Source organism: Durio zibethinus, chromosome 27, assembly GCF_047325235.1.
Source record: "Durio zibethinus cultivar Kanyao isolate XHJ-2024 chromosome 27, ASM4732523v1, whole genome shotgun sequence".
NCBI lineage: Eukaryota > Viridiplantae > Streptophyta > Magnoliopsida > Malvales > Malvaceae > Durio > Durio zibethinus.
In genome coordinates, this window is record NC_143188.1 from 1,494,830 (window position 1) to 1,522,689 (window position 27,860).

General features: G+C 33.1%; 3 protein-coding genes across 10 annotated transcripts; 2 read left to right on the forward strand and 1 right to left on the reverse strand.

Annotated features, from left to right (window-relative positions):
- Positions 1-218: 218 nt before the first annotated feature.
- LOC111279229 (cullin-1) lies at positions 219-6,748 on the forward strand. Of its 3 annotated transcripts, XR_002688888.2 has the most exons (21): positions 219-337; positions 742-927; positions 1,049-1,148; positions 1,722-1,907; positions 2,001-2,048; positions 2,137-2,340; positions 2,428-2,505; positions 2,628-2,717; positions 2,803-2,883; positions 3,096-3,158; positions 3,332-3,367; positions 3,445-3,531; positions 3,620-3,769; positions 3,858-3,913; positions 4,000-4,120; positions 4,633-4,794; positions 4,914-5,057; positions 5,159-5,377; positions 5,477-5,644; positions 5,747-6,009; positions 6,314-6,748. XR_002688888.2 is itself a non-coding variant. In XM_089756729.1 (20 exons), exons 4-20 carry the CDS (start codon positions 1,876-1,878, stop codon positions 5,846-5,848), a joined length of 1,851 nt encoding a protein of 616 aa, XP_089612855.1. In that variant the 5' UTR covers positions 219-337; positions 742-927; positions 1,049-1,148; positions 1,722-1,875; the 3' UTR covers positions 5,849-6,297. The 3 variants fall into 3 exon arrangements, 2 of the variants coding, with proteins under 2 accessions (XP_089612855.1, XP_022721928.1); XM_089756729.1 differs by lacking the exon at positions 6,314-6,748 and having other exon boundaries at positions 1,722-1,917; positions 5,747-6,297; XM_022866193.2 differs by lacking the exon at positions 6,314-6,748 and having other exon boundaries at positions 5,747-6,297.
- Positions 6,749-8,879: 2,131 nt separating this feature from the next.
- Positions 8,880-18,021, reverse strand: LOC111279098 (cysteine-tryptophan domain-containing zinc finger protein 3-like). 3 transcript variants are annotated; one of them, XM_089756159.1, is made up of 12 exons: positions 17,850-17,960; positions 17,503-17,753; positions 16,366-16,438; positions 16,144-16,271; positions 15,659-16,027; positions 14,276-15,579; positions 13,649-14,043; positions 11,646-13,552; positions 11,379-11,536; positions 11,085-11,245; positions 10,444-10,604; positions 8,880-9,645 (listed from the first exon to the last, which is right to left on the reverse strand). In XM_089756159.1, exons 2-12 carry the CDS (start codon positions 17,593-17,595, stop codon positions 9,427-9,429), a joined length of 4,968 nt encoding a protein of 1,655 aa, XP_089612285.1. In that variant the 5' UTR covers positions 17,596-17,753; positions 17,850-17,960; the 3' UTR covers positions 8,880-9,426. The 3 variants fall into 3 exon arrangements, with proteins under 3 accessions (XP_089612285.1, XP_089612284.1, XP_022721725.2); XM_089756158.1 differs by having other exon boundaries at positions 17,503-18,021; XM_022865990.2 differs by lacking the exon at positions 17,850-17,960 and having other exon boundaries at positions 15,659-16,052; positions 17,503-17,664.
- Positions 18,022-22,073: 4,052 nt separating this feature from the next.
- Positions 22,074-27,785, forward strand: LOC111279235 (sucrose nonfermenting 4-like protein). 4 transcript variants are annotated; one of them, XM_022866203.2, is made up of 14 exons: positions 22,088-22,227; positions 22,365-22,600; positions 22,716-22,803; positions 23,064-23,234; positions 23,723-23,857; positions 23,973-24,032; positions 24,386-24,475; positions 24,652-24,780; positions 25,621-25,765; positions 25,867-26,040; positions 26,248-26,311; positions 26,418-26,484; positions 26,974-27,088; positions 27,322-27,785. In XM_022866203.2, the coding sequence occupies exons 2-14, from the start codon at positions 22,485-22,487 to the stop codon at positions 27,411-27,413; spliced, it is 1,446 nt and encodes a 481-aa protein (XP_022721938.1). In that variant the 5' UTR covers positions 22,088-22,227; positions 22,365-22,484; the 3' UTR covers positions 27,414-27,785. The 4 variants fall into 4 exon arrangements, with proteins under 4 accessions (XP_089612258.1, XP_022721938.1, XP_022721940.1 ...); XM_022866204.2 differs by having other exon boundaries at positions 22,149-22,167; XM_089756132.1 differs by having other exon boundaries at positions 22,074-22,600.
- Positions 27,786-27,860: the final 75 nt, after the last annotated feature.

Consider the following 27,860-nt stretch of genomic DNA (forward strand, 5'->3'; position numbering starts at 1 on the left):
AGAGCCTTCAAAATTAATATAAGTTCAAGGACCTCTTAACAAAACAAATGAACTAAGAACATGATTTAGACATATATCTATGTTATAATATCCCCAAATAAAATGCTGAATAAAAAACAAAAATCAATTTTAAAGAAAATTAATAAAAACGGCGAATAATAAAAAAGTACAGTAAAAAAAAAAAACAAAAGCAACCTGAGAAAAAAGATCTGAACCTCGAAAGGATCTTTCAGCAAAAAAAAAAAAAAAATCCCTTTCTTTCTTCAATGCTTTGTCGGAACTCAGCTTTCACTCTTCATATTCATTAGGAATTTTCTTGCTTTATCTACGATTTCAGGTCTTTTTAATTAATTAGTATTTTTTTTTTTGAAATTTTTGTGCTTTTAAGGGAATCTATCGATCTCTCTCTTCTGATTATCTCTCTCAGTTTCTCATGGATTTTTTTTTTTGTTTCAATTTGATGAAATTCTCGTTTTCTTAGGTTAGATTTAATCGATTGACTTTGATTCTAAAGGTTTTCTTTTTCAGAAAATGTTAAATTTCCTGTTTGGTTGCTGAGAAAATCGCTGGAATTGTTTCAAGTCACAGCATTGTTGCTTAAAGTTATGATTTTTAGTTTTTTAGGGGGAATTTGTTGTGATTTGTGGGTTTTTTGTTAATTGAGCTAAGGGTTATAGAATGTTGGTGATTATAAGCTGAAATGCGACGTAACTTTTCTGATTTGAACCTTTAATTTTGCAGATTCTGGCGCTTAGGGTTTTGATAATCACGGAGACGACGTGGTTCAATGACGATGAATGAAAGGAAGACGATCGACCTTGAACAAGGATGGGAATTTATGCAAAAAGGAATTACAAAGCTGAAGAACATTCTCGAAGGCTTACCGGCGCCACAGTTTAGCTCTGAGGATTATATGATGCTTTATACGTATCCAATTCAAAATCATTTTGTTTGATTGATCTTGTTTTTTTTATGGGAGTAAATGCAGACATTACGAGTTACATATGTTGTGAGTGTTCTTTTTGTGCCCTTAACCTTTATTTTATAGAACCATTTACAATATGTGTACCCAAAAGCCTCCTCATGACTATTCTCAACAGTTGTATGATAAGTATCGAGAATCTTTTGAAGAATACATTACTTCAACGGTGAGTAGTTATAATGTTTGCCTCAGTGTGTGTTTTAATTGTTTTTCTTGATTATATTTGGACTTAGAAATATGTAGTCTATGGTGATATTTGTTGTATCTTTTGGTATCATTAATTACTGTGACAGATTAATCTGTTAAAATAAGCTTAAGCTAGTTGAAAGATTTGTGCAGCAGATGAATCAAATGCCTTGAATTTCTTTTGTTCTTTGTCTTATTTGTTTAGAAGTGATGATCACTTATGCATTTATTGGTAGTGTAGAAAGTGCCTTACCAACTCCTCCTTCTTCTCACTCCGAGCCCCATCTAAAATATATAGTTACCTTTATTTTAATGAAAAAATATGCCTGCTTTGGAGGCAGATGAATCATACTTGAATTAGTTTTAGTTGTAAGATTTTAAGAAAAGCCATTGCTAGGAGCAAAGTCAATGTAGCTGAGTAAGTAATGTTGTAGGGATAATAGATTGTCATTTTAATATACTTTTGTTCATTGTTGAACATTTTGTTGAATGTGCTATATCTTTTCATTTTTGATTCTTTAATAACACAATTCATTAAATATTTCTTCTATAGGTACTTCCATCTTTACGAGAAAAGCATGACGAGTTTATGTTAAGAGAGCTCGTGAAAAGGTGGGCTAATCATAAAGTAATGGTTAGGTGGCTTTCTCGGTTCTTCCATTATCTTGATCGCTACTTTATTGCTCGGAGGTCACTGCCTCCCCTTAATGAAGTTGGACTCACATGTTTCCGAGAACTGGTATAAACTGGTATTTGCTGTGATACTGCCATTGTATTTCCTTGCATGCAGATTACTATTGGCATCTTATGTGTGCACTTTTGGTGCTTTCAGGTCTACCAAGAGCTAAATGCAAAAGTGAGGGATGCTGTAATTTCTCTTGTGAGTTCAGTTTTCTTTTCCATATTTATTGTGCACCTTTTTTGTTTTTGACCAAATGATAGTAACAAACACCCTAATCTGAAATCAGATTGATCAAGAACGTGAGGGTGAGCAGATTGATCGAGCTTTGTTGAAGAATGTTTTAGATATATTCGTTGAAATCGGAATGGGGCAAATGGATTGCTATGAGAATGACTTTGAGGCCACTGTGCTTGAAGATACAGCTGCATATTATTCAAGGAAGGCTTCAAATTGGATTTTAGATGATTCTTGTCCAGACTATATGTTGAAAGTATGCATTATATATGATTATATGTCAAACAGTTTTTTTTGTCCACTTAAATAGTGTATAATAATTCATTTTGCTTTCTCATTTCAGGCTGAGGAGTGTTTAAAACGAGAGAAAGATAGGGTCTCACATTACTTGCATTCTAGTAGTGAGACAAAACTACTTGAGGTTGGTATTTGCTTTTGTTATATGAATCCATCCTTTGGTCTTGGAGATAATCTTACACTTCAAAAGCGATACTAAATTTTTTCCAAAATGTTGTTTCTTATGAAGTTTTTTATCTTTTATAGAAAGTTCAACATGAGGTGTTATCTGTATGTGCAAACCAACTGCTTGATAAAGAGCACTCTGGATGCCATGCATTGCTCAGAGATGACAAGGTGCTTACCGCATGATATGTTATTTATTTTGTTCTTAATTTGTTAGCTAGTTAACCAATGATCACCTTTCTCTTTTAACTTTTAGGTGGAGGATTTATCAAGAATGTTTAGACTCTTTTCTAAAATTCCTCGAGGGTTAGATCCTGTGTCAAGCATTTTCAAACAGGTTAACTATTTCTTGTCCTGTCCACCGATTAATTTATTACTTAGTTTTTTTTTAAAATTATGTTATGTTAACAAGCACCTCAAGTATAGCATACCTTGTTTTATTCCTTTCACTTGAATGCTTGTTTCTTATCCCATTTCATCTATTTTTCCTTTACATATTATTTCCCTTCTTTCACCATTTTAAAAAATATGGTCTCATTTCTACTTCAGCATGTTACTGCTGAAGGCACAGCTTTGGTCAAACAGGCTGAGGATGCTGCAAGCAACAAAAAGGTTTGTATTGCTATCATTTAAAGGTTTTTTTTAGCTTCTTTTAACTGTCATTATTTTTTAGCTTATAGTATACAAATCTTTTAAAGTTTCATTTTGTTCAAGAATAAGAATTTAATATTGATATCATTTAAGTTTATCTCTAATCATACCAAAATGTTTTCTCCCTTAAATAGGCAGATAAAAAGGATGTGGTTGGCATGCAAGAGCAGGTAAAATATTCACTTATTATCTACATGGCCTAGACTGTTTCAAGGTACGGAAGTTGATTTTTGTTTGTGGTTTTCAGGTTTTTGTGAGGAAAGTGATTGAGCTGCATGACAAATACCTAGCATATGTCAATGATTGTTTTCAAATTCATACTCTGTTTCACAAGGTCTGTAATAGATAGTGTTTTGAATATAAGTTTTCAAGATAAGTCCCGTGTTATATTTGATATTCTCAATATTGCCTATTTTCTCTAGGCTCTCAAGGAGGCTTTTGAAGTCTTTTGCAACAAAGGTGTTGCAGGAAGCTCAAGTGCTGAGCTACTTGCCACTTTTTGTGATAATATTCTCAAGAAAGGTGGAAGTGAGAAATTGAGTGATGAAGCAATCGAAGAAACACTTGAAAAGGTTTGGTTGGGCTCTTCCACAGTGTTCTATCTACTTTTTGAGACTTGTTACATTTGCACTTCATAATCTTATTGTTGTTAATTTTCAGGTTGTGAAACTACTTGCTTATATTAGTGACAAGGACTTGTTTGCTGAATTCTATAGGTAGATGTTTTGCTTTATTTGAAGATGGAACTCATTTGGCTCTTGAATTTTCAGCTGATTTTGTTTTTGCGATTTATTGTTGGTAGGAAAAAGCTTGCTCGAAGGCTTCTTTTTGACAAGAGTGCTAATGATGACCATGAGAGAAGTATTTTGACAAAGCTAAAACAACAGTGTGGCGGTCAGTTCACCTCAAAGATGGAGGGAATGGTCAGTTGCCGTATATTATCTTTTTTTGAACTGAAAGCCTTCTATTCTTATTTGCAAATGTTCTTAGGCCATGTTTGGTGCATAGGATGATGGATAGGATAGGATAGGCTGATAATCATCGTGTATTATGTTTGGTTTGTATCTAAAGAAAGGGATGGGATTGTAAGGAGAATTAATCATCCTCTTGGCATAAGATGATTCAATCCTTCCAATGCAGAGAGGATTATTTTTAATTGATAGGATTGAACTTACATATTCTATTATACTATTATACCCTTAAGAATTACCTCAATAATTAAATTGTATAAATTTTAAGGAAGGATAATTTTGACCAATAAATAAAATTATTCTATAATAGTCCTTGCTAATGTCAAATGCAAGTTAGGATGATATTATTTAATATAATTTTATTCATAATATCATCTTATTATATCTTATCATTATCTTGTGCACCAAACACCCCCTTAATGTCTCAAATAGATCTCTTTCTAAACTGCTTCTCTGTTCTTTAGGTCACAGATTTGACGTTGGCGAGGGAAAACCAGGCAAGTTTTGAGGAGTACTTGAGCAATAATCCAAATGTAAATCCAGGGATTGACTTGACAGTAACTGTTTTGACTACTGGCTTCTGGCCAAGTTACAAGTCTTTTGATCTCAACCTTCCTGCTGAGATGGTACGCTTATAGATGTCGCAAACAAGAGTATTTTGTAACTTGCCAGTTTAGGTTTACTGGAAGTCACTAATACCAATTTTCTTTCTTTTTCCTTCCTTCGTCCTCAAAAATCTCTTTAGATTAAGTGTGTTGAAGTTTTCAGGGAATTCTATCAGACAAAAACAAAACATAGAAAACTTACTTGGATATATTCTTTGGGTACTTGTAACCTTATCGGGAAGTTTGAACCAAAAACGACGGAGTTGATTGTCACAACATATCAGGTAATAGGGTCAAAAAGATTATTTCTAGTCTTTTATCTGTTTCTTAACTAGCCGGATGGAGTTGAATTTTTTTGCTAATACCTAATCTTCATGGTTTGTAGGCCTCTGCCTTACTGCTGTTCAATACTTCAGATAGGTTGAGCTATTCAGAGATTATGACACAATTGAACTTAACTGATGATGATGTAGTTAGACTTCTACATTCCCTGTCATGTGCGAAGTATAAAATTCTTAACAAGGAACCAAGCACGAAAACCATCTCTTCCACTGATCATTTTGAGTTCAACTCCAAATTTACTGATAAAATGAGGAGGATCAAGGTACTTGTTTAACAAAAAAAAAAAACCTACCAATATTCGTTCGTACTCTCCTTTTGGTTAAATGATATCTTCTAATGCATTTCTTTGTTTAAAATTCAGATTCCTCTCCCCCCTGTGGATGAGAAGAAGAAAGTAATCAAAGATGTGGACAAGGATAGAAGGTATGCCATTGATGCCTCAATTGTGCGCATCATGAAGAGTAGGAAAGTTCTGGGTCACCAGCAGTTGGTTATGGAGTGTGTAGAGCAGTTGGGCCGCATGTTCAAGGTTCTTATATGACTCTTTTCCTCTTGTATGGCATATGCATGGTTGTCTGCCGTTACTTTCTTGCTATACGTGGTTGTATTAACTAAAATTTGAAATTTGCAGCCTGATTTTAAGGCGATCAAAAAGCGAATTGAGGACCTGATTACTCGAGACTATCTTGAGAGGGACAAGGATAACCCCAATATATTCAGGTACTTGGCATGATATGGCCTAGTCATTATCCCAATGAAGTGGTGACTATTGCTGCTGCAAATAGCTCAAAATGGGTTCGCGGTGAAAGTGGCACAAGCATAACGAGATGCCACCTGATGAGTGCTTTCGGTGACTGCTTAGCAGAGCTAAGATGCTTGTACAGTAGGAGCCAGGTGTGGCCTAGTTCCATAACTTATGAAATCAACCTGGAGAAATTATAATTGATCCCATAATATAGTCCAGGGCAGCAGGAGACCATCTAGTATTTGGTTTCTTATTACTGCAAAGCCCATTTCATGACTTAGTTGATGCTTGTTTGTTTTGCCCCCCTCCCCACCAAAATATTAAAAAAAAAAAATTGTGTATTTTAGTTATAGACTCAAGCACCATAATGATTGTAAGTTTCGGAAATGTTAGGAATGGTCTTTCTGAATGCACCAAGCATTTTATGCTTTTGTCCATACTGTTTTCTTGCAGGACCATTTCCTTCCTTGGTTTAACCAGTTGAGCATGTTAATGAGAAAGTTAATGAGAAAGTGTGGTCGGAAGCATCTGCCATAGCTAGCTAGAGGGTGCGATCTGGATGCCCACTTGCTCCATAGTTTTACTTCATTTTGGTAAGATTGAAACAAACTTAGGGAAGAGAATTAGGCAATCTTAACTTCTGCTACACATTAGGCAAAGGGTTCTCTTTTATTTCAAAACTTCTATGTCCATTTTGCCTGCTTGATTCACTTCTTGGGCTGACTTCTTGTATCAGATTGTGATAACTGGGATGGTTCATATTTTTACTGAATAATTATTAAAGATCTAAGTCAGAGAATATCGGTATAGTGAAATTGAAATTGTTGTGATTTGACGATAAAATATTAAATTTTTAATTTTAATGATGATTATATTTAATCACTAATAGTCATGAGATGTATATATTTCATTTTCTGTTCAAATTTTGTCACAATTTCATAATGGGTTCACTTGGTGTTATTCACGTGGTTCTTATTGTATAAGCTTAATAAAAGATCCGCATACTCTAGCATTCATCAAGGTTGATGGCAGTGGGATGTCCACCAATATTGACTTCTCCTGGCAATCTTAATAGCAATCTTAAATACAATACAGTGATAAAACATGAAAATTATATGAATAAAATATATTATTTAAAATTTTATTAAAAATTATAAATAGATTAAATAAAATAAAAAATATATAAATTTTACATTTTTATATTAATACGAAGTATAATTTTTATGTAAAATATAACATAAAAATATGAATTATTAATTTTTTATATATCATAAATATTCTAATTTGTCCTATTTACTTTTCCAATGAAGCATTCTTTCTTTCTTTCTTTTTCTTTTTTTTTTTTTGGTTTGTTTTTATTTTTTAAAGTAGGAAAATGGAACTTGTTATTGTCTAGTATTAAATGTACGAGGAGATTCAATGAATGTGCAGCCTACTTGCTAAATGGTGACAAAAAAAATGAGAACGGAAGCAAAATAATCGGTTTTTTTGACAGTCCCAACTCGACAAAAATAGCAACTGCCACCATGAACGCCAAAACTGTCCCTGGGACATCTCACACTTTCTTCTCTTACTTTGTTAGATAGAAACGTTCTCCTTACCGGTGGAAAGTAATGCCACTTTTCGGTCCTTTTTGTTTTTTTTGCGACACCTGCTACTTTTTTCAAAGCTTGAATTGTATGGGGGCCCAACTTGCTGATATCATCTTCCTACGTTTTGAAGCTGCCCCTAAAGACTAATAATGCAATTAGAGGTGTTCATAATTGATTTGATTGAATTAATTGATCATTAAATTAATTTTAATTGATTAATAAAAATAATTTTAAAAAAATTTAATTTTCAATTAATTTAATTAAAAAATTAAATTAATCAAAATTTTAATTATAATATGATCTAACTATAAAATAAAAAATACATAAAATGGATTACTTAATTTTTTAAGTTGTTATTTAACATAATACTTTAATATTTAAATATTTTATTAAATAATTTTATTTAATTTATTTAAAATTTAATTTAATTTAAATATATTTATTATTCGATTAATCAAAAAAATTAATCAAACCCATTAAATTAAACTCAATCAATTAATTTTTCAAATTTATAAATTTAATTTGATTAATAAAAATAAAATAATTTAATTTAATTAATTTAATATCAAATAATTAAATTCAAAATTAATCGAATCAATCAAACAAATTACTAAATTCAATGAGGCACTTATCTACCGTACAAGAGTTATATCTATCATATATCAAAAAACTGCTAAAAACTCAGAAACCATGATGGATGATGTCGAACTGTTGATACTGAAGAAATTATATTAAATTTTATAAACAGGAATAAAATATTATCACGTGGGTATTCATTTAATTATTAATTTTATAAATATATTTTAATAAGATATATGTTAATTTTTTGTTTGTAAAATTTAAAAATATTACAATAAAGATAGACTTGAGTGAACCCAAGAGCGATGGCAACTTTCAACAAAGCATTACAAGCCACTGAGTGAACCCAAGAAATTGCAGCCTTCAACAAGATTAGACATAATTCATCACCCAAAAAATATATATAATTGAGATTAAAACACAACAAGAATATATAAATTATTCATATTTTACACGACAAGAATACATGAATTACTACGTCTATCTATAGCCGAGATGATGCTTAGTTAACCACCCTCCTCTTGGTGCTCCCTTCTACTCCTAAAGGAATATAAACTCTTTGAATCATTCTATTTGAAACGACTGCATGTTATTATTTACACCCCGACTTGTAAGAAAATGACTGCCATTATCTACCATAGTTCTGAGAAGAGTAATCAAAACAAACCAAAAGAAGAGAGGAAGGAAAGCACCACCACAATCATCATAAGTTCTTGTCAAATGTTAATTTCACATAATATGCTTGAAGAATATGGCATGATATTAAATATTGCATACCTGAATATGCAGATTTCTTCTCTGAGTTTGAAACTGGCACAATTATCTCAAGCTTGATAACTCAAAAAAAATGCAGGAACCTTTCCAAAGGGATATCATTTTCCAATCCAATAAAATTTTGAACAAATTGTAAACAGAGCAGAGAACCAATATTAATGAATAAATGGATGAGTAGTCAACACTATATTAGCATTCAACCTCCTCAAAATGGTTGCCTAATGATTTCCAACCTCTATATATACTCTTTTCCTCAGGCCCCAAAACAATGGAGCCAAAAAAAAAAAAAATAGTACTCTATGGAACTGACATCTTACATAGCACTCCAAATCTCTTGCCGAGCAAGCTAGAATTTTTTCCTCTTCGCCAACCCAGAAAATTTAAGGGTGAACATGCTGTGCTCTTATCAATGTCAAGAAGGTGAACATATAAAATATGGTTACAAAATTTGCAAACCAAATCTCACTTTGTACACATGTACATAGAGGCAACAGGCTGTTAGCAACACACGCCTTTCCTTGTTTCCAAATGCAGGTTTAAGTAGGCATGTTTGTCCCCTTTCTTCTCCAATCCACATTGGGGGTTATAAACCATAAAACACATAATATGTACAGAGTTGACTTAATCTCTAGCACCACCAAAACCAGAACAACTTATGGTCTCCATAGCCTGCTGAACCAAACATACAAGTCCGTTCACATCCTGGAAGCTGAAATCAATCACCTTTTTAACAGAAGTAATACACTCTGTATTTTGTGCTTCTTCCGGGGAGGAAATAGCAGCTGCAAAGGCATTTTGGGATTTTCTTGAAGCCTCCATTGCAAAACTTACATCCTGTGTCTGCAGAACAGTTACATGTTAACACATTTACCTAATTGAACCACCTTATTAGCTAATATAGACATTGAGTGACAGGGTATTCTTATCAAGTTCATATGAGATTATACCGGTGGCTAACCAGGACCACTACTGAATGATTTCTAGCTTTAGTTTACAATAAAGATCTTTGGGCAGACTTCAGCACAGGCAAACTTTCAACATATCCCTTGTTCTAAACCAGAGAATAACAAGCACTATTTAAGAAGGAAAACAGCATAAGCCTGACATTAAAAGTCTACCAACAAGCTTGGCCAGGCTTTTGACATCAATCTATTGGACAGTCAAGAAAACCAATCATATTAACTCCCTATCTTAATTATATAGCAGGGCCATCTAACGATATTTCAAGCAATCAAAATTTGGTTCTTCGACCAGCAAGTTCAGAAAGAACCTACCTTCCCTAAGCACCCTAGTTAGAAAATGCAAATCTATACTGAAGGGCCAGTGGCTAAGCATTCTCATTACCCTTTCTAACACATCTTCATTCAGATTATCATCTTATTTCCACCAAAACCACATATATTCAAAGCCCAACCACCCAATAAAAACTTTACAAGTTCTCCATAATAATTGGCGTTCAACTAACTTGGAACTTTCTTGGAGCAAAGAATATTTTATAGGCAGTTTCCAATATACACTGAAATAAATACCCTGTGTAGATCACAGCCTAATAAAACATATAAAATCATAAAGAAGCAAGAGAGAGAGAGAAGAGAGGAGAAAGGGAGAGATTTGCATTGTCAGACTGAATCAACTTACGAAGTCAAGCAGCCGAACAAAACTTGGGCGGTTTCTAGCAACAATGACATGGGTTCCAGCAACATGAGAAACATTACCCTTTGCTGACGGAGCCTTATCCACCATTGGTTGATTATTTAAGCCATTATCAACATCTGATACAGAAGATGATGGAGATTCACCTGAAAGAAACCATTTGGAAAGATACAATTAACATGTGACAAGCAACAACATGAGACTACTAATTAACATGGAGGAAACAATTTTAGTAACTAATTTTGCATCTTCAACAAAACAAAAAGCACCTGTTTATGATGAATATTTTATTTTAGATCCCTTACAGCATAATATGCAACAACAATTGGGGCTCTAGCACAATCAGGGTTCAGTAGGAAAGGAAAACGAACTATGAAATGCCTACATGTTAGCTTCAAATGGAACCTAAAATGGCCACATGCACTGCTGACTGCCCTCAAATAAATAGACCACAACCCTTCTCCCCCCCCCCCCCCCCCCCCCCCCCCCGCAACACTTATTGCATATGATTCAAACTTTAAAGGTAGGCATCACCAAATAGAAGATTCAAGCCATCTATAGGGATGTTTAATTAATCACAGAAGGAGAAACAAGTTAGGATATATACCCATCAGATGACTTCTTACCTTGAGGAACCATCTGTAGAGTTGCTTGCAACTCATTCCGCTCTTGGCTGTTAGTAGAATGTTTGCAATAAACAACTCTCATGTATGCCACCTCCATGCATTTATAGGCTAAAGCAGCAGCAGCCATTTCTTGGTGTCTTTCGTATTCTTGGGCACACATTCTGTGAACTTGAGAATTTCAGCATAGAGCAAGATAATAGGGATAATCAACACCCCTTATGTAACTATAAACACAAAAACCCATTGAAGTTCAAGAAACAACAGTTTCCAATCACTTTTGAAACATTCACTTACTCGCAAAGTTTAGTGGCAGTGATATACACTTGCATTTGGTTCATGTCCCCAAGTCTGCTGCTCTCACTATTGCTAGTCTCTAGAAGGGCAGCAACCCCAAGAAACTTAAGGGCAGCTTGGAAGTAAATTTCATTGCTTTCAAAAACAAAACCAGAACTCTGAAAGAGGACAATAAAATGGTAGTCACAGTTAGGATAGCAAAAACCTTCTTTTTATAACTTAAACAAAAGTGGCATATCTATGTAAGAAAAAAATCTGAAAATAAACCTTAAGACGATCGGCATAATTTCTAAGCTCTTTAGCATCATTCAGGGTACTAGTTGCTGTCTGGCTGGAAGAATTTACTCTCACATGACTGCGAGAATTGAAGTCCCTGACCACATTCAGATCAGGCATGTGCTGTCCCAAACTGGGGGCAGATCCATTCTTGCTGCCAGCTTTTCCAGGCTGGTTTAAAGCCGTGGAAGCATCAACATTGCCAGAACTGTTAACTGGAAACCCATCAGAGATAACTCCCTTTTGGGTTTCTGGTACTGTTTGATGACCTTTTGTTTCTTGTTGGCTTTCAACTTCACAATGCAAGGACGATTTTGGCATTCCAGTTCTTATCTCTACTTGCATTACTTTAGTTTGACCACTAAAATCCTGGAGGTTTTTCTCGGGGGCAGTGTTCCCTTCTGTGCTGCACGGAGCAGCAGATTTTACATCAAATCCATCATGCTTTATATTCGACTTGGTCTCCATTTTACTATCACTTGACCATTGATCTGAAGGATCCCTCCTTCCAACATAGTTCTTCCCATCCTTGCTAGATTTAGGCAAATTGCCTTTACAATCAGCAATTGATTCTTGAAGACATGCATGACCATTGGGGTAGGCATCAGATTGATACCTCATGCTCTTTCTGGAACATAAATCTTCCTGTTCATCCATTGCATCATAAACCTTAATCTTATCCACAGCAAAACTTCTTTTACTGTCTTTTGTCTGTAAAGTGGAACCCTTGTCAGATTTCTGAGAAAATAATGAATTGTTGTGGCACTCTTTGTTCACTCTATCCTCACCATGCGAACATTTTATAGCAAGCTGCCAATTTTCTGTGAAATGACTATCACCATTGAGCAAATGGCTATTCTCCAATCTTGAAGAAGGCTTAGTTTTAATGCTGATTTTGCTAATAGAATCTCTATCCCGATAATCCAGGTTAGAAGATTTATGTGATTTGGGGTTAAAATCACCCAACACTTTCTCTTTCGTTTCTGTACCAGATTGAGCAACCTCAACAGTAACTTCTCCATCCCAACATTGTCTAAAATTGCCACTTACAGGAATGCCACTACTTGCAGCAGCATCCTTCCCTGAACCATCCCCTCCTGTTGATGCAAGCATTTCTGGAAATGAGGTCCTCATGGGAGATGAAGAAACTGATTCAACTGGAGAATCCCTTGCTTCTTCAAAGTTTGATCTGGTTTTACGAGAACTAGAAACCTTTGAAGAGCTAGAAGTTGCTGCTATTAAAATTTGTCCAGTTCCAGAATCTCTTCTTGATGAATCAAGGCCATCCAAAGTTTTTTGAGATGAGAACTTTTTCTTGAGCTTACTTAGTGGATGGTTCCAATCAATACTTCTGACTTCTTCAATGCCACCAATCAAATGATCCACAGTTTTCCTGTTTGATGTAGCATCACCATCATTTCTATGGGACTGCTTCCCCTCAATCTTTGAAACTCGTGACTTCTTTTCATTCCTAAAGCCCCTCTCACTAGTTTCTTCCTTCATATATAACTCGTTCCCATTTTGACTGTCCAGCCAGTCCTCCGATTTCCTTTTCTTCAAAGAAGCCCTTTTATCACATATTCTCCCGTCTAATGACCCACCATCAGACAAGGCCTGAGTTTTATCCACAAGTTTCTTCGCAGAAACTACTGATCTTTCTTTCATGTCATGCTTTACATCCCCAGAACTAGAGCACTCTTTATAATTCTGCACACTTCTTCCATTTGCTTGAGTTGGTAAGCCAGTGATTGAATTAAGGCCCACCCTTCTAGGGTCCAAGTTAGAACTCTTATGTTTATCAGAAGTGTGTATAACATCTGTTTTGGTTTTCTTTGAACTTTCATATGCATATAGACCAGAGTCCCTCTTGTTTTTCATCTTTGCTTGCTTGGTCTCACCTACAATGAAACAACGCCCACAGATAAACAAATAAATACTCTTAATATAAAAGCCTGACTGATAGTGAAATAAAGGCTCTAAAGTCGACTAAATACCTCCAACTGGATGTTTTTCTTTCTGTTGAAAGCTGGATTTCGTCATGAGGTTTGATTCAACAGGGACCTGGGTCATGTCCTTTACGCTCCTACTTTCAAAAGATTCCTGCAGTAGGTTATTTTTAGAGTTTGACATCTGACTCAGGCCACGGCTACCTGCTTTGGGCACTTCCTTCAGGCCATGTTTCTTCTTCCCTCGAATAGATGACACATGAGAATAGACACTAGAGTTGTTCTGATCAAGATGCCGGAGATGAGCTGAAGTAACTACTGACGTAGTTTCATTTGCATGATTTCGAGGGTCATTTTGATTTTCAGCAACCGGAACCTGGTATAATGCATTGAGAGCTTTTGTTGTCTCCTCCTCACTAATGTCACACCGGTTCATTCTGGGTCTATGCAACAATTTCAACAACAAAAATCAGCAAAAGCAAAATATAAATGCATGTGTTCACACACGTAGCCAATGCATCTAAGCATGTACCTATCATTCACCAGGTATTTCTACTTATTTGCACATCTAGGACCATGTGCACACAAACACAAACACACACATAGCATTTGGTCAAACAAAGAGACAGGCATATGCAACAAAAACTTTATTTGATACTCATCTAAGGAACTTACAGCCAGTTAAGCATGCTACACAACCACTTCTCGGGGAGTTGCTCCGGTCTAGTATCAAAGGGCAAAAGTCGCCACTTGTGACAATGATCACACTGAACCCAATTTTCTTGTATGACTACAGAAGCAGTTGTTAATGGTGCTGCTCTCTGAGAGGCAAGTGTTTTATCAGTGACGTGAGGAACCAAACCTAAAGAATCCACTTCGGACAGCTGGTTATCTACTGGTCTACCACTAAATATTTCCTTTGACTTATTCAAATAGCCATTCTGCTGCGTCTCAAAAGCCATTGGACCAGAATCTTTGGGCCTATTTTGAGAGGGCCTCGTTGTCAGCTTCATTTGGTCACTTTTCTGTTCGAAATTTGTGTTCAGTGCATCTTTATGATTATCTCGGACCTTATTAATATCCTTCCGCAACTTCAACTTATGAATCTTACTTTTACCTGAAGAAAAACCCTGACTAGAACTAGTGGTATTTTTAGTTGTTTCACCCACATCAAGTCTCAAACTTTCCTTCATCGAATCTGCTATACGTCCAGTATTTTTGCTACCTTTGGACTTCTTTTTGCCCTCAAACAATGTCTTTTCCTTCTCAGAGGGAATGTTTATTTTATTTTTTACACGAAATGTAGCTATGTGACCAACCTTCATTTTTGAATCTTCCTTACATTTTAAAGGGGCAGAATTTTGGTAGCATTTGCTCCAAACATTGTCCCCAGGGTCAAGTGAAGCATTCTTATGGGAATTTACTACACTCCGTTCCCAACCCTTTTCAACTGAACTATTCTGTGCATCCTGCTTCTTTTTATTGCCACTAGCTCTACTCCTTCCAGATATTGACTCCAAAGAATCCTCCTTTGCCGAGTCAGAGGAAAATAATCTACCTCTTGGTGCATCCTGATTAGCTTCTGCAGAAACATCACATGCCCTAGCAGTGGCTTCCATAGAATCAGCAGTGTTCACTGAATTAGTTAGAGCTGTGGGCAACAACTCCTTCCCTCCTGCAATCTCATTTTCAGACTTCTTTTTTATTAGCAATTTTTTGTCATTCTCAACATTCACGCGATTTCTGTGCTTTGATTCCACCAGCTTTGCACTTTTCCCCACTAAGAATTTTGTTTTCTTCTCATGTAATTGTTTGGACTCGTCTATTAACCCAGAAGAATGTTTTTGACAAGCTTTAAACGACAGGATAGATTTACTATCTCTAGAAGGTCTTTCCTTTTCCTTTATTAATAAGCATAGCAGACTGTCATGAAGAGGAGATATAAGTACACCACCAGGGACATGGTAGGAAGTCATAACCTGTTTAAAGGCATAAAATATCAATGCATCCTTCTTATTTCATACGCAGACACTGAATACAACCAAGAGAAACCTCTACCTGAAGAATTCTAGTGGGTGATTCACTAGTGGTTTCCTGAGATATCTTCACTGTTCCTCCACTTTCCTCAGGACTGTTCCCCAATGACGAAGATGGAGAACAATCAAGCCCAAGGCCACTATATATTGCAGCATTTTTTTGAGCTTTATTATCAGAGCCCATCTTAATTCGAACCTTCAATGTCTTATGGTCACTGGGAATCCCTGCTTTGTTAAAACTACCATCCTTCAAGGCAGACATCTCAACAACTTGAGCAGAAGACAAATGTGAATCATGTTTAGCTGCAATATTTCCAGTTGGGAAGGAAGCATTCACAGCTCTCCCAGTTGGGGGTGTATTTGGAGGAGCTTTAAAATTCTGAGATACACCCTGTAGGGTAACACAACCCATAGCACTAAAATTTCATAAAGCTGTCTATGCCACAGCTATGGACATCTGCTTCAAAAAGAAATGACCAAACTATAGTAGGGATATTGTCCATATACCTCCATAGATAAATTGTTGGGAGACCTTGGTGTGCTGGAGTTTCTCTGTGGTGTCTTTGGACATGATAATCTTGGAGGAGAGCGTTCATAGGTAGGTAAAAATGAGCCATACCCACCAAATTTTGCCCCTGAAAAAATATAAGTCCAGATCATCATCTTCAATGAAAAACATTAAGCTTGAATAGTACTTGAAATTTGTTAAAACTCTGATCAACCACTTACCCAAATTTTCTGCAGAAACCCCGCCTTCAAAATCTTTTTGAAAATGGCCCAAAACGTTTTTAATCTTCTCATCCTTTAAGAAATTAAATCCCACATTACTAATGGAATAACATAGAGAACTTTGAAAGTTAATGTAGACCAGATTAAAGTACATCAATAACAGGCAAAACAAGCCAACTATTATACGCATCTAGAAGTCCATTCTTTCCAGAAGCTCAATAATATGAGCAAATTATAGTTTAATATTTCAATACAAATTAGATCAAATAAATTAAGAACTGATTTAGATAACCACATGTCATTGTCAAACAAACACTATCAACATAAAAAATTCCAAATGTTGAGGAAGTATCAAAGATCATCCAGGCAAGGAACTTTTTATTCATCAAATTGTTGCAGAGAAAGAGGACAATTACTTTATGAAGTGAAGCCTATTATTTACTTTCTTTTCTATACCTTGGCTGTAAACTGACTTCAAAGTTTTAGCCCACAGATCACAAGGGGGAAATGATGACAATGTTGTATCTTCTTTGTCATTATTGATACTATCACATTGCATAAATAGCTACAAAACTGCACAAAGGCATGCAAAAGACCTTTAAAACATATTCTTCTAGTTGTTTTATAACATTCCTAGTGATGAAAAATTAACCTAACTAAGCCAAGTATTTGTATATGAAAACATGTCAAAATAACACTTTTGTGTAATAAGTATGCAAAGAAGTGAAAAATCTCAATCACAATCGTCAATTTCGCCACTGCCTTCATTTCTCAAGAAATTGTATTAGTGAATCAATGGTCATATACCACAAATAAACTCAAAGTTAAAACCTTATAGAACTCTAATGCATATAAAGGGCCACAACTCATTATAATTAGTAATTGCCTTCTATGCTTAATCAAACCCAAAATTAAGCATTATTTCAAATTAACCATTCCTAGCAAGAAAGCTTAATAGCATTGCATTACCTACAAAGTACCATAAACAATTAATCACACTCGGAATTAAGCATAATTCGTATCAAAAACTAAAATGGCATTAACTGAAGCATAATCCCCAGTTTCAGAAAGAGAAAACAGGTGTATAAAAGATTGAATCTTTATTAAAAAAAAAACAAACAAAAATTAAACCCTTACAATGTAAGAGAAGGCTGTATCGGGGTTAATATTGCCGTCGTCATCTTTGTGATAACAAGCTTCTCCTTCTTCGAGCTCAGAACTTTCATCCATCTCCAAACCCTAATCCCCAAAACCTTAACCCCTCAACCCTCCAATTCCCCACCCTCCCGAAAATCCAACATCGCCAAAATTAAAAACAAAAAACCAATAAAATATTCAAAAAAAACCACCAAAACCCACAAAGGAATCTCCCAAAACCAACTTGGATCCTATCAAATTTTAAAATATATATAATAAATAACCCTTTTTTAATTAATCACTTTGATAACATTGATCAATTAATATTCCAATTCTTTTTAACTCACGATCAAATATATTGATGATCAGACGATGGAGAAAGAAGCTGATCGACCAATGCCGCCGACTCGGGATTGACTCGTTACGCGTCGCGGTGTCAAGTTCGTTTTTCGGTCCTTACTCTTTTTTGGTTCTAGAAAATTGTTCACACTTTCTAGAAAAAACAGCAGACAAAGACCTGTGGTTTTTATGTTTTTGGTTTCTTTTATATATTCTTTTAATTATTAATTTGGGATTTTTTTTTTCCCTTTTTTTTTCTTTTCTTCGTATTTTCTTCCCCTTTTGCCCTTCTTTTTCATTTTTTATACGGGAATGACTTCATCAACTCCATTTCTGTTATGGCGCGTGAGAGGCAGGAGCGTGGGAAAGATTGACAAATTGTGATTGTTGCTAAAACGGCACCGTTTAATTGGTGTTACTTGGAAGTTGATTTTCATGTACTTTGTTGTTGGCCTTTGGTTGTGCAATAAAAATTCCATGGCCGTGACTATTCCAATCCTTCGTGTTTTGTAAAGCAATAGAGAATTTTCTTTTCTTCTAACTTAAGGCAACTCTTGGTTTTTAGAGGTTTCCTCTTTTTATATATTATTTAGGTGAAAGGATATTATATTTTTTCAAACCACGATAGATGATAATAGTTCATATTAAATTAAATTAAAATTTATTTTTTAAAATATTATATAATATTATAAATTTTTTAAATTCGATTCGAATTCAAATCGATTTTTTATACAATCCAATCTAAATCGAATCGAATTTTATCAATTTGATTTAATTCAATTTTTATTAGTTTTTAAATTTAATTTTTTATGTATTATTTTAACATAAAATTATTATTTTTATTTTATAAATTTTTAAAATATATATAAAAACTAATAAAATATATAATTCGATTCAATTCATTTTTTTATTTTTAATCTATGGATTTAAAATTTGATTTGAATCTAATATATATATATATTTAATATCTGAATTTAATATAAACTAAATAAAAAAATCAATTTGAATCAAATCGAACACTAATATTTTAAATTAATTTTTTATTTTTTATTTTTTTCTAATCCCTAATATAATGTAGATCTCAATGAAAATTTACATGAAATTTATATATTGTTCATCAAAATGATTATTAAAATAAAGATAAAATTAAAATCTTAAAAATAAAAAATTAAATTCTTATCAATTCAGTCTCCTTTCAATTATAATTTTCTTCATTTTCATTTAATGAATAAATCTTCTTTATCATGGTTTTGATTTGCATGCTATTATAATTTTATCTCCTCACTATAGTTTAAAGATTTAATTAGCATTCCCAATGAAGAGAATGTGATCTCATAGCATGAGTTTTTTTTTTTTTTTTTAATAAATCATATTGGTTTACATACAATAGCAAATAATCTTTTTTAATTTTTGTAAAACTTATCACATTTTATCTTAAAATTTTAAATTTGAAATCTTTAAAATAAAATATTAAATTTTAATCAGTGAAATCCCATTCAAACACATACTAAAAAGTTGTTTTAGTAAAGAAATTAATGGTTACAACAAAAGAATTAATGCCAAGGTAATTTGAACCCAAACTCCACTATTCTCCCATCACTTTGAGTTAAATCCAAGTAATAAGTGTTATGAATTTTATATTTATTAAAAAATTTATTATTAGGTGGCAATGAGGCAATCAACCTCAACTTGTTTTGTTTTTTTTTATTGAACAATTTCCATATGACAATAACTCCTCTTCTTTTTTTTTTTCACACTTTTTCCTATGACTATAAATGATAAGAGTTATGTTGAAAAAAAAAATCATAAAGTTATTTTTTAATTATTAATTTATCATCTTTTAATATGGTTAAATTTACTTTATATAATATCATGGTAAAATCACATATTGTTGTTGATTCAATCAAGTGCAAGTGTTTGTTTTCATTCCTAAACTTGATTATATAAAAAGTTTTATTTCGTAGCTATAAAAATTCACATTTAATTTGTGAAATATTTTTTATTTTAATAATAAAATTTTATAATTTTATTTCATAAAAGATGCATTATAAATTTAAATTTAAATTTTTACTTATATATTATAACAGATTTTTAAAATATTTTAATATAAGATTGGAGTATCATAGTAGCACGATGAGAACTCTCCCTTAATGTTGTGTATTCATTTTGGTACTATTTTCATAATAAAAGTTCATCTATTTCATTTAAAATAAAAAAAAAACTATTTTGGTTTTTTATATAAATTTTTATATTTTTATTGTATTTAAATAAAATTTGTTTATTTATATCAAAATAAATAATTATTTAAAACTATGGATAGATTTATATTAAAAGTTTATTTAAGACAAATTAAATATTAATGAATTGTGTAGATACAAATTATAAATTAAAAACTTTTTGAACGAAAATTAAAAATTAAAGATTTTGGCATAATATAATCATACATTTATTTAATTAAAGTGATAAATTTAAGAATTCTTTTATTATTTTAGAAAAAACATTAAGCAAATAAATTAGATTACTTATAAGTCATCCATTTATTTTATCAAAATGATAATTAATAATAGTAATTAATTTTGTGTTGAATTGATCAAAATTTTATTATTTTTAACTTAAAAATTCATTGATATTGTGGTAGATTTGTAATTAAAACAATATTTTTGTATAAAAAAGCTTTTGCCACATTATCAAATAAATTTTATAAAAAATAAAATAAAAAAATTCCTTTATTTATACTACTAAGAAGGAAAAAAAAAAACCAAAGTAAATACCTCAACTCAATCATTTAATCACAAAGATTCTTTCATTAATATCTCACTATAATAAAAATCCAAAAGAAACCAAAAAAAAAAAAAAAATCTAATCAATTTTGGTTGGTCAATAATGAGTAGTGGGTCCAACCAAGCAAAACTCAATGTCTCAAGCCAAGCAAACGTTGGGATAATAAAAATTTATTAATTAATTTATTATATAATAATCAAAATAAAATTTATCTATTTATTTATTATATAATAAGAAATTTATTTTATATTAAATTAACACAATTACTTTATAATTTTTATTTAAAAATAAAAAACTTTTATTTGCACCATTTTTTTTCACATTTTTTCAAAAAATTTTTAAATGAATTACATAATTACTTTTTTAAAAAGCTTTTAAAAATATTTAGATTTATAAATTTATAAATTTTTAAAATTTTTTTAATTCATATATCCAAATATTTTAAAAATTTATAGATTCATATATCCGTAAATTTTTAAAAATTTTTATTTCTCTTTAATAACATCATTTAAGTAACCTTGGAAACCTCATTAAGAAATCAATCAATTTCCCTCTTTCAATTTTTGAAATAAAAAAAAAAATTCAAAGACTCACATATTGTATTTAAGTGCTCTTTTTATTAAAGATATAATTTTTATCTATCAATTTATAAATGAATTTATAATTACTTAAAATAAATTATTTTTATAATATTATAAAAATTTTACAAGATATGAGATTTTTTTTTTCTCAATTAAATTTCTAGATTTAGGGTTTAGCTACAAGAGTAACTTATCTAATTTGGCGAATACATATGTCTGGTAAGTTGAATATTTAAAAACTTTTAAAAGTGAAAAAATTAATTAAATAATTTTACTTAAAGATAATCTAAAATTTTTAAAATTTTTTTATTTTTATATTGAAAGTTTTTAAAAGTTTTTATCTCAAATTATTAAAACAAAAAAAAAAAATCGAACGACTCATATGCTGTAATCAAATGCTCTTGCTATTAAAACTATAATTTTTTTTATCAAATTGTAAACAAATTTATAATTATTTAAAACAAACAGTATTTTTTGTAATATTGTTAAAATTTTTAAAGACATGAAAATTTTGGGTTTTGTTAAAATTTTAAAAGATTAAATAAAATTTTTTTATTAGATCAGGATGATATTAATTAAATATTTTTTAAAAATCTTAAACATAATTTTTTTAATTTATCGATACAAAAATTTATAAAATTATATAATTAACTAAATTTTTATATCCGGAACATTTCAAATTTGAAATAAAAAATAATTAAAAAAATTATGTAGAGAACAAAAACGTGGTGGGGTGCACCAAAGCACTTTAAGCCTCGAAATCTCCTTCATATTTTACCCCAAAGACAAAAGACGAATTACCGTTCGATCTCAACGTCACTTTCAAAACTTTCATCTTTTCTTTTATTAGGTTTTCCAAAATTAAAAAAAGAAAAAAATATTTATAAAAAAAGGAAAATAAAAAAGAAAATCAGATTCGATCCTATCGCAAAAACGCCACTCTCGATCTTCACGCCCACATTCAGTAAATTCGAAAAAAATTTAGCCTTTTTTTTTCTGTTCTTTTTTCCAATTCCCTTTTTAGGTTTGATTTTTATTCATCTCACATTTAACTGAAATTTTCCCTTTTTGAATTTCAAGGGTTAGGGTTTGTCCGTACAATCAAGTAAAAGGCGAGTCTTTGATGTTATACTCGTTGCTTTATGCACTTTCTTTTTGCAGTGATTGAAGGGAGACGAGAAAGTTGTTAAAAAAAGAAGCTGATTGCTAGGAAGTTGTTATTTTTTTGGGTTAAAGAATTAATTCTATTAAAAAGGCGGCTGCCAAGTGTTTGCTTCGGATATGAATCCGGCCCGGGATGCAGACAGAGCAACCACCGCCGGCATGGTGCTGTTTCCAATTCAATTTACATGGCCACATGGTGGGAGAAGTGTCTTCCTATCTGGCTCTTTCAATAGGTGACACTTTAATTATCTCTGTTTTTTTTTTTTTTTTCCCTTTCAATTATTATGTGTTTGGCTTATGATTTGTATTTAGAATTTAGAATTAATGGTTAATTGTTTGAAAATGAAGGTCGGGGCAGCTCGTGCCAATGTCACAGGTTGAAGGTTGCCCCAATGTGTTTCAAGCTGTATGTGCGGTACCACATGGTTGCCATGAGGTTCGTTAGTTTGCTCTATAGGAATTGGAAATTCAAATTTTTTGGAAATATGGGTACTTTCTAATTTTTCAATGTTTTAATCTAATTGCCGTGCTATTTTTATTAGTTGGGCATGTTAAGTACTATTGTTGATAGTATATAGGTTAGGATGGCTTTATTGTCAATGTCAAGTGCTACCGGAGCGTGTTGATCCAAATATTTTTGCCATGACCTTCTTCTTTGTATTTTATTTACTCATTTGTGTTGGTTCTTACATGTAGTACAAGTTTCTTGTTGATGGTGAATGGCGACATGACGATCAGCAACCTCACAAGAATGGTGAATATGGAATAGTCAACACTTTTGACACTCTACCTATACCTGCAGAGGCCCCCCAGGTACAACCTCGTACAGAGATACTGAACAACATGGAAGTGGACGATGGTCTCAGGGTAAGAGTCAGTTATATTCCTTAACTTTATACATAGCAATTTTGCTGAAAATATTTTTCCTTTTTAAGGCCTAGTTTATCATTGCGATTGAGATTAAAAATTGTGATCAAAAGCAAACTCATCATAATTGCAGAAGTAGGTCTCAAAAACAAGTAGGAACTTGCTTTTAGTGGTTGCTAACAATTTGTTGTGATCAAGATTTTTTTATCGAAAATTGACCTTGTTAGGCATTGCATTTGCAGTCAAATGCAGTTCCAATCGCAATGCCAAATGGACTCTAACGATTTGGTATTCTTTTTTTTTTTTATTTAAGTTGTCTCAGATCTAGTTATGCATTGCAAACACTGTAGTCTGTATATGATTGTTGCTTGTTGCATTTTAGCTCTTAATGCATGCTTGGCATATGCCAATTTATTTATTCATTAATACCTTTTTATTTCCTTTTACTTTCTTGTGTAAGTGGATTTTGGTACCTTTTTGCAATGCAGCATCGAATTTCTGCAGTTACATTGAATCAACCAATGCCTAGGATTTCAGAAGAGGATGTACATGCCTCCCGTCATCATATCTCGGTATTCTTGGCAGCACATACTGCTTATGAGTTACTACCTGAGTCAGGCAAGGTTTGGATGCATTCCTATCGGCCCTCCCTCATGATATATGCATTTCTCTGCATGGTTGTCTCTGATCAGTGCGTCTTACTTCTAATTTACTAATTTAGACGGATTTTCCTTGCAGGTTGTTGCCTTGGATGTTGATTTGCCTGTAAAACAAGCATTTCATATACTGTCTGAGCAGGTATCTGTTTAGTTCATTCAGAGGTTAGGATTTAGTTATTGTTTTGGGATGTCTGTGGAATGTGGATTGAATATAGTTATTTTCATTTAATGGTTCCTGATTTTTTGTTGGTTAAGAAACATGTTCTGCATAGCCACATAATTTGCCACCATAGAAAGACAAAGAAAGAGAGAAAGAGGAAACCTCCATACTTTTCTTTTATTAATAATTGCTTCTTAGAGCCTTTCCTAGCTGTACGTGTATCTAGATTTCTCCATGGATATTACTTAAGTTCTTGGTAAGATTCATGCATATTTGCTTTCTGCTGATAAAGAGATTGGATACATATCTTTTCTGAGTTAAGCCATTTTCAGGGTATCCCTATGGCTCCTCTTTGGGACTTCTGCAAGGGGAAGTTTGTTGGAGTTCTTAGTGCTTTGGATTTTATATTGATTCTGAGAGAGGTATGTTTGTAATGCAGAATCAAGTTTACTAGCAAGCCTTGCAAATTCAACCGAGATTTTTCCTTTTATTCTAATTCCACCTAACTAGAAAGTTTCTAGATCTTAACACAAGATAATTTTATGATGATGGATCTCGATTTCTGTTTTTCTCTTATAGCACTCTTTTTCGTATGCAGCTTGGAAATCATGGATCAAATTTGACAGAGGAAGAGCTTGAAACGCACACTGTTTCTGCCTGGAAAGAGGGAAAGGCGTACATGAATGGACAAATTGATGGGCATGGGAGACCAAGACGTCTCATCCATGTTTGTGCCTAATATAGTGGTTTCCCTTTGATGACAACTTAATAAAGATGTTATTTCTATGCACGTGCATGTGTGTGTGTGTGTGTATGTGTGCGTTTGTACAAATGATGCTGTTTGTACATCATCTAGGTGTAGTGTGAGTGAAGGTCTGGATGGTGACCAGCATAATTAGATGTTTGTTTTGCTATGGTGTCTTGCCAGAATCTTATTTTGCCTCAACTTCCAATATGGCTGCAGTGCATTTAAGAATCATATTCACTGAGAAAAAAGTTCACACCACATTCAGGGATTGGATACCATATGGGTGCAAGATTCTAGTTTCTGGGAAAGAAAATGTGATTATGAACTAATATGACCGGCAAAAAAAAGAACTAACAAGAGTTCTTTAAAACTTTATCTAGCAGTCATGCCAAAAAAAGAAAATTTCAGCCAGAAGTATAAAATGGAACTGCTGAAAAGTGAGGGCGAGGATTAGAGCAACGCAATGCAGCTGTGCTATGAAAGATTATTCTATGTTATGATGGCAATGAATAACAACCATGCTCCTTTGGGGGCAGCTTTGTTCAAGTAAAATAGTTTTCATTAGGAAAAAAAAAAAGAAACCCTGTCATTTTCTTTCTTTTTTCCCGGTTGCCATTACCAATTTACTACGAACTATGCCTCTTTTTGCTTTGATGTTTTGAGAAGGCTGCATCTTCAGGTTCCTTTCTGTTATATTTTTTTATTCATGCCTTTCTGCTTCATCTCTTATTTCTCTTTTGCTATGCCATTTGAGAAAGGCAGCAACTTTTTTATAGTTGTGTATATGAGTGGTGTTATTGACCCTTGTTGATTATGCAGGTTGGGCCACATTGTAATTTGAAGGATGTAGCTTTGAAAATTTTGCAAAATGGAGTAGCTCTAGTTCCTATTATCCATTCATCCTCAGAAGATGGTTCTTTTCCCCAATTGTTACATCTTGCTTCTCTTTCTGGAATACTAAAATGTGAGCCTTTTAATAGTTTTGTCAATTAACAATATTTGTGTTTTTATTTGTTAGGAAGTACATGGCTTCTTTCTCCCTAATCTATGGAGTGTGATTTCTAGGCATATGCAGGTATTTTAAACATTGTTCTGGTTCTTTGCCCATACTACAGTTACCAATTTATTCAATCCCTTTGGGTACATGGGTTCCAAGAATTGGTGAATCCAGCAGTAGACCATTTGTGATGCTGAGACATACTGCTTCCCTTAGTTATGCATTAAAAATGCTAGTTCAAGGTATGCTTCCTGTTTTGTCAACACTTTATGGGAGGTATAAGAGAGTATAATAAGGAGGAGAAAAGAAGATTATTTATGATTTTCTTGAAGTCAGAAGAACAAGGTTAAGTTTAATAACTCAAGAGGCCACCTTAAATTGATTAGAGATATTTATGTATTTATGTGTTGTATATTGGTATGATAAGGTTTTGGCCTTTGTCTTTGCAGCTCAAGTAAGTTCAATACCTATAGTTGATGATAATGACTCGCTACTGGACATATATTGTCGGAGGTAAGGTGTCATTCTTGTATGATTATCTTTCTAGCTTACACAACTTACTGTCAGCTTGGGTTGAGGGTGATAGTTGTTCAAAACTTTGTTGTCTGTTCTTTTTCAGTGATATAACAGCTTTGGCAAAAGGCAGAGCTTATACACATAATCTTGATGAAATGACTGTTTATCAGGTAACTGCATTAACTTTTCTTTTTCCTTTTCTCTGGTTTATGCAATTGACTACTCAAACAAGGTTGGATATGTTGAACAAGTTTTGGAGCTGATAATTCTTGGAGAGGTGGATATTTTGAGATTATTTTCCCCTAATATGTGTTGGTAGTCTCAAACAAGATTCGAAAGTGTAATTGCTCATGATGGCTAGCACTCTGCAAACCAACATGTTATGATGTTGGCTGCAAACCCATATGTTTTCAAAGTCCAAAGGTTGCATGATTGGTAAAATCTCATTGAAGAATATCAGGTTCAAACCATGAACATAACGCGTAGCTGAGCTGACTTTAAGTGCTTCTCTATTAATGAATACACTTCACCTTCTTCTGAAATGGAAACTGAATCATTTTCATGTTCCAACTAATTTACATTCTTCTGATCCTATCAGTTGAACCAATGTCTTGTATTGCAGAAAACTTGTTAATCTTTTTTCTTTATTTACTCATTAGGCATTGCAGTTGGGACAAGATTCTAACACTCCTTATGAGACAAGAAGTCAAAGATGTCAGATGTGTTTGCGCACTGATACATTGCTTAAAGTGATGGAACAATTGGCAAACCCTGGTGACTCTCTCTTTCTTATTTTATTTTATTTTAAACTACATTAAATTTGTATTTTTTTTAACAAGTATAATGATTTCAGGGACGGGTCTTTTGTTGGCCTTTAGATCAGCAATGTAGCATTGCAATCTATTGAGTGGCATTCCACTGAAAATTTCCCGATAAATCATTATTTTCCAACCTGTATAATTGTGAAAAATGTTGTCGTATGACATTATTTTCCAACCTGATTTCAGGTGTTAGACGGCTGGTTATTGTGGAAGCTGGTAGTAACCGTGTAGAAGGCATTGTCTCACTTACTGACATTTTCAGGTTCTTACTTGGTTAATTCCAAGTAATGCAGATAACCTATCTAGAAGGGGTTTTTGCAGTGGCTTTCGGACTCCCATGTCTTGTGGGCACCATTCCCTGCCCCATTGTTCAAAGGAACTGCATTACTTCACGAATCTCGTTCAACCATTCTATTACCCTCTTGCTTTGTAGCCTGCTTTTTAGGATTTTAGGCCAAAGAGGCATGTAATTTAGGAGCATTTCATTCTCTACCAAATTTGTTAGTCTCCCCCTTGCACGTGTCATTCTCATTATTAAACCAACCCAATTGTATCACCAATGTAGATGCCATTATCTGTGGGGAGCATATGACCTGTAATAGCTTATTGTTGCTTCAAAGTTATAAGAGATGGGGTGGGTTATCACTGAATGATTATTCTTTACCATGCTTCCTTTATTTAGCTGTTTTCGGCCTCAGTGTCTGATTGTCCGGTTCTTGATAATG

What these genes read in the sequence shown, in the direction of transcription:
- LOC111279229 (XM_022866193.2), top strand. Translation starts at nt 788, where the DNA reads ATGACGATGAATGAAAGGAAGACGATCGACCTTGAACAAGGATGGGAA. An exon ending in TGGTTGGCATGCAAGAGCAG is followed by an intron (nt 3,368 to 3,444) that starts GTAAAATATTCA and finishes TGTGGTTTTCAG; the next exon opens with GTTTTTGTGAGGAAAGTGAT. An exon ending in TCAACCTTCCTGCTGAGATG is followed by an intron (nt 4,795 to 4,913) that starts GTACGCTTATAG and finishes AAATCTCTTTAG; the next exon opens with ATTAAGTGTGTTGAAGTTTT.
- LOC111279098 (XM_022865990.2), bottom strand. Translation starts at nt 17,591, where the DNA reads ATGAAAGTTCTGAGCTCGAAGAAGGAGAAGCTTGTTATCACAAAGATG. An exon ending in CCAACAATTTATCTATGGAG is followed by an intron (nt 16,053 to 16,143) that starts GTATATGGACAA and finishes ATGAAATTTTAG; the next exon opens with TGCTATGGGTTGTGTTACCC. An exon ending in AGAAAAACATCCAGTTGGAG is followed by an intron (nt 13,553 to 13,648) that starts GTATTTAGTCGA and finishes GTTTCATTGTAG; the next exon opens with GTGAGACCAAGCAAGCAAAG.
- LOC111279235 (XM_089756132.1), top strand. Translation starts at nt 22,485, where the DNA reads ATGAATCCGGCCCGGGATGCAGACAGAGCAACCACCGCCGGCATGGTG. An exon ending in CTGGACATATATTGTCGGAG is followed by an intron (nt 26,312 to 26,417) that starts GTAAGGTGTCAT and finishes GTTCTTTTTCAG; the next exon opens with TGATATAACAGCTTTGGCAA. An exon ending in ATGAAATGACTGTTTATCAG is followed by an intron (nt 26,485 to 26,973) that starts GTAACTGCATTA and finishes TTTACTCATTAG; the next exon opens with GCATTGCAGTTGGGACAAGA.